This window comes from Hyalella azteca, unplaced genomic scaffold, assembly GCF_000764305.2.
Source record: "Hyalella azteca isolate HAZT.00-mixed unplaced genomic scaffold, Hazt_2.0.2 contig3598, whole genome shotgun sequence".
In the NCBI taxonomy this organism is placed as follows: domain Eukaryota; kingdom Metazoa; phylum Arthropoda; class Malacostraca; order Amphipoda; family Hyalellidae; genus Hyalella; species Hyalella azteca.
In genome coordinates, this window is record NW_025933842.1 from 1 (window position 1) to 4,851 (window position 4,851).

The 4,851-nt window shown below is 35.4% G+C and overlaps 1 protein-coding gene across 1 annotated transcript; it reads right to left on the bottom strand.

The window, feature by feature from the left end:
• Nucleotides 1-75: 75 nt before the first annotated feature.
• Nucleotides 76-2,727, bottom strand: LOC125177618 (the record flags this gene model as incomplete). The annotated part of the gene is given in 4 exon segments (XM_047879672.1): nucleotides 76-240; nucleotides 733-917; nucleotides 1,555-1,699; nucleotides 2,677-2,727. Coding segments are annotated over 4 exon segments (546 nt in total), but the record flags the coding sequence as incomplete, so codon positions are not given.
• Between the last annotated feature and the right edge of the window lie 2,124 nt (nucleotides 2,728-4,851).

Below are 4,851 nucleotides of genomic sequence, written 5' to 3' on the forward strand. Positions count from 1 at the left end.
ACCCTGATGGTGATGTTTGCGAAGTAAGGAAGTGCGGCGTTGACTGGAGCGGTGAACACGATGGACTTGACTCACCCTGATGGTGATGTTTGCGAAGTATGGAAGTGCGGCGTTGACTGGGGCGGTGAGCACGATGGTCTTGACAGGCTCCGGCTGCAGCAAGTCCACTCGAGCCCAGTTAACGGAAAAGTTCGTCGCTGTGCAGTTGTTCGGATTCGGGAAACACATCGAGCCGTACGTCTGGAAATGCATGCAGTGGTTTTGAGAATATGCCATTGCGTAGGTTTTGTGAAAACATCGATCATTCATATTTATTCAACCGAATCACACCGAAGATCTTACATACTATCCACTATATACATTAGATATACTGTACTTCCACTTATCCGGACTTTAAATATTTTTACTAAATCGCAAAAGAGGTAAAAAACTTGACCTGGATGGACCTAACCCCTGTAGAAAGGTCTCTAGCAACGTAAAGAAAGGTTTTATACACACCTAACTTTAACTCTAACCCTAACTCTAACGAGGTTGGCATTTTTTGATGTCCGGTAGTGTAGTTCAATTATTTTTACGTCTGATTTTCAACTACAAACTAGTTACATTGTATATAACCGGACGTAATTTTGTCCAGGTTTCTAACCCATGTCCGGTAATGTTACCAATCATGTCCGGTTATTGGCCGAAACTTGTATATATCCTTATATATAAATGCATATAATGAAACGGGACCAGCATGGCTCCAGATTGGAAGATCCAGTAGATGCTTCCCGACGTAGCAGGCTTCATGAGGGCTACGTCGCGGCGTGGGGCCGTGGGCCCGAGCTTGGGCCAGTAGGAGGTCACCGTAGGAGTCGTGAAGTTCCCAAGATGGTAGCTCTCGTCCAGCGTAAACGTCCATAACTTGCAAACTGAGCCTATGCTCGTTGAAAATAATATGTACTAATGTGAACATGAATGACGCACACATTGACGCAGCATTAATTGACGCAGTAAAAAATATGTACCATTGTGATCATAGATGACGTACACATTGACGCAGCATTAATTGACACTTTAAAAAATATGTACTATTGTTATCATGGATGACATACTCATTAACTCAGTACGTTTAAAAAATAGTTAATTATTTGAGAACTTCACTTCTGGGATTCCGCATTTTATAATTTAAAAAAGTTTGAGCTATTCGAATAAAAATATGAAAAAATTAATGAAATTGTATATTGTGGAGACCGTGGATTTGCTCAGTAAATTTGATTTTTGACAACTCTGATGCAATATTGCGGTTCTCTACTACTTCCACTCCAATTCTCCGGTTTGACTTATAAACGCAGATAATTACTATACTTTTTTTCATTTTACAGTGATATATTATATATATATATATATAATATCAATCTATTATTTACAGTGAAACTTTTAATATGTCAATTTCATATTTCATTTATAGCGTACTAGTCATTTAATCAAGACATTACTATATCACTAGAATTTCAGCATTCACAGATAATACAATTATTTTTTTAATTTAAAAAGGCAAAATATTATAGTAACCTGCGACGGTGAAGAAGGTGCACGTAGGAAGTTGCCGGCACTTCAAGAGGCACAAGATGCGAGGCGAAATGCCGCGCGCCAGGTTCACTTCCACGTACGTCGGGACACACAGGCCTTCGAAGTATGGCACGTTCGTCAGGGCAAACTGAAAGAATTTATTTATTAAATGTAGTTTTTGATGCAGGCTAACAATGATGGCCGTACAATGTTGGAAATACGTGAGAGAGAAATCAAAACATATATGAATATACAAATACATTTACATCGCATTCCATTAAAATGTCATTTGGTAACCTGCTTTTTTAGCTCCCGGCGCCAGCAAGAAATTCTCTTCGACTCAATGAAAAAACTAATATAAGATTATTAATAAAAAGCATGCTCTGGTCTTCAATCAAACTTGCATAAAATACATTTACATGTACATATATGCATCTCTGTAAGATGAGAGCTGAAAATTATTATAGAAATTGAAAATGCAAACATTATTTGAAATTGGTAAATTTGTGGGAAGTGTCCTTCTTACCGGCTTGAGAATATGGAAATTTGTGAGCTCAGAGTTAAAATTAATTGATATTTTATGAATACATTTGTACCAAATGGGATGATAGTAGAGGTAGGTAGATTTGTACAGATAAACTAAGTTGATAACAAAGTTGACAAACTCAGAGGAGTAGAGTTGGTTCGAAGGTGGAATTGAACACTTATCAACTCACTCATGATTAGGAGGAGTTCTTATAAATTATAAAATGAAACAATTCTTTTGCATAAACTTATAAAATTCCACAGCTGCGTGCATATATAGATGTGTGAAGTTTATCAAATACTCTGAACTTGGTTGTTTTCCAAAAACACAGTACAACATTTTCGTACGGGCTCACACGTATAGAACTATCACACGTTTACCATTTTATTTTAGGTAGATTCCAGTTTGAAGGGAAATAGTTATAATAATTATGACCTATAATGAAAAATTTTGCTAGTAAAAAATCATATTCATGAGTATCGTGTCCATACCGAGCGATGGGAAGTTTCCTAAATAATTTTATTTATCCGAATAATACGTCTATTAGGACTTAAATTATAGATCTTACGCAAGATGAAAATTGTAAATGCATCACTCACCGCCTGATAAGTTGTACCGGGAACACCACTTACTTTTAAAATGTAATTCATAACAATATTAAGGTAGCAAAACACAATTTTTAGGTTTAGGATCATTATGATCTTATTGTCCAGCAAATATCTAAAAAAGTGAGACGATTAGGTAAAATCTGGGCTGTTTATTTTCGTATTTCTACCCGAATGGATTGCATCAATTGAAATTATTATTTTATTTATTTGTGAATATCAATTTTCGGTCACATTTACAGGAATTGCATTCGAGTTACATTTCGTCACCGTATTGACAGGTTAGTATCATCAAAATATTATTGATTGATAAATCTCACGAATGTGATAAAGCACTTTATCACATTCTTGATCATGAATTTGATGAAGTGCATACGCCTACCACGTAGACAAGGGTTTTGATCAGAGTTGCTCATCTTATAACAATGAACATTTTGATCCTCTGATATTTATACCTATCGGGGAGACATGTAGGGTCCAACAGATCTGTCACTTCGGACCATTAACGTACTGTTCCAGCCTAAGTGGCTGCAATACCTGGAGCTGATGGCATTTAATTAATGCTGTCAAGTGCGTTGATTATTCGACATATTCCACTTAAAAACCCTATCAAATATGAGCATATAACAGTTTTACCTCCAGCGCTATAATTAATGGTATTCTATTTATGTCAATTGCATGTCCATGTGTCTAGGTTATGCAAGAGTCATGTCCATATGAGCGTTTTTCTATTGGTTATCGTACATATTTTTGAGAGTAGGAAGTAAAATTCATTCATTCAATGGGAGGTTACCTGGAGTAGATGGTGAATTTCTACAAAAAGCTGTGTAATGCGGATGCCACTCATATCGTCATTATCATACATAACAAATTGTTTAAAATATTGAGTAAGTGATAAAATTAAAAATGGACTGAAGCTAAAAACTATGGCTTGTCACCATCGTCTAGCAAGTATCTATGATAACTAATGCAATCGTTAGATAAAATCTAGTCTGTTTTTTTTGTGTTTCACCCCTAGTCGTATATTGTATATTATATCTCCTCGGCACGTATTATACACCTAACGATATATTATTTGTTCCGTATATGAGTCCCATGAAATTTATAAATGACCCATTCTTCAAAGAAAAAAATTACATATTCTGCTGAATCTGCATATTCATAACGGAATAAAATATCTTTGTATATCTTCAGGAAAATAATAAAAATTCTGTATATATTTCTAGCTGAATAAGACAGATCACATTTGAAAAAATCTAATTACTGATCTAATAAATGTAAGACTGTGTATGTAACAAAATAATAAATAAAATCAATAATTGGGTCTATAATTATCGTGAAATCATCAGTTAATTGGTATAGACCAATTCACGATTATGTGTCCGATTGTGTATGTATGTATGTAACTGGTTGAATGCGTAACAAAATTAATGTTTAAAGCGTGCAAGTAATCATGCTTTTATGCGGACTACTCTGTAAAGAGGGAACATATTATTTTAAGATGAGTTCAATATAATATTTTTTTGCACTGTCAAATAAAAATTGTACTTATAGAAAGTATTAAAGAAATAAATTTCGTTTTGTTTTAAAATATAAACTATAGAAGTTATTGCTTTGTTATATATTTTTACCAGTCAGCCCAAGCACAATGAATTGTATCGCTTCAAAGAAACACTGTTCACAGTTTCGAAACACATCAAGAAATGGAGCTCATATCAACTACAAACCTGCAACTCGATCTTGTGCGAAAAATGTTTCTTTTGAATTCGTGCAAATACTGGCGAAGTTTAATCGACATGAGAATTACTAACTTTTTGTTATTCACGTGTAGAGCTTGAATTGAACTAAAGACCTAGTCACCGTCTCGAGCTTTTACCGAGATTCAGGGCAAAAATTATTTTTTATATCTGAAGTATCTTCTGCAACCTTCAATACTTGTGGTCAATACCATTAACTTGTACGAGTGAACTCCCCAATTTGGAGCAATTATCTTGAAAAGAAACGAAGTGACTGAGGACCAAGAGCATTTAAGACCGCACGCAATTCATATGTTTTATCGTATTGTTTTTATCGGTTCTCTTACCACCTGACCCCTCTTACCACCTGCCCCCTCTTACCACCTGCCCCCTCTTACCACCTGGCCCCTCTTACCACCTGGCCCCTCTTACC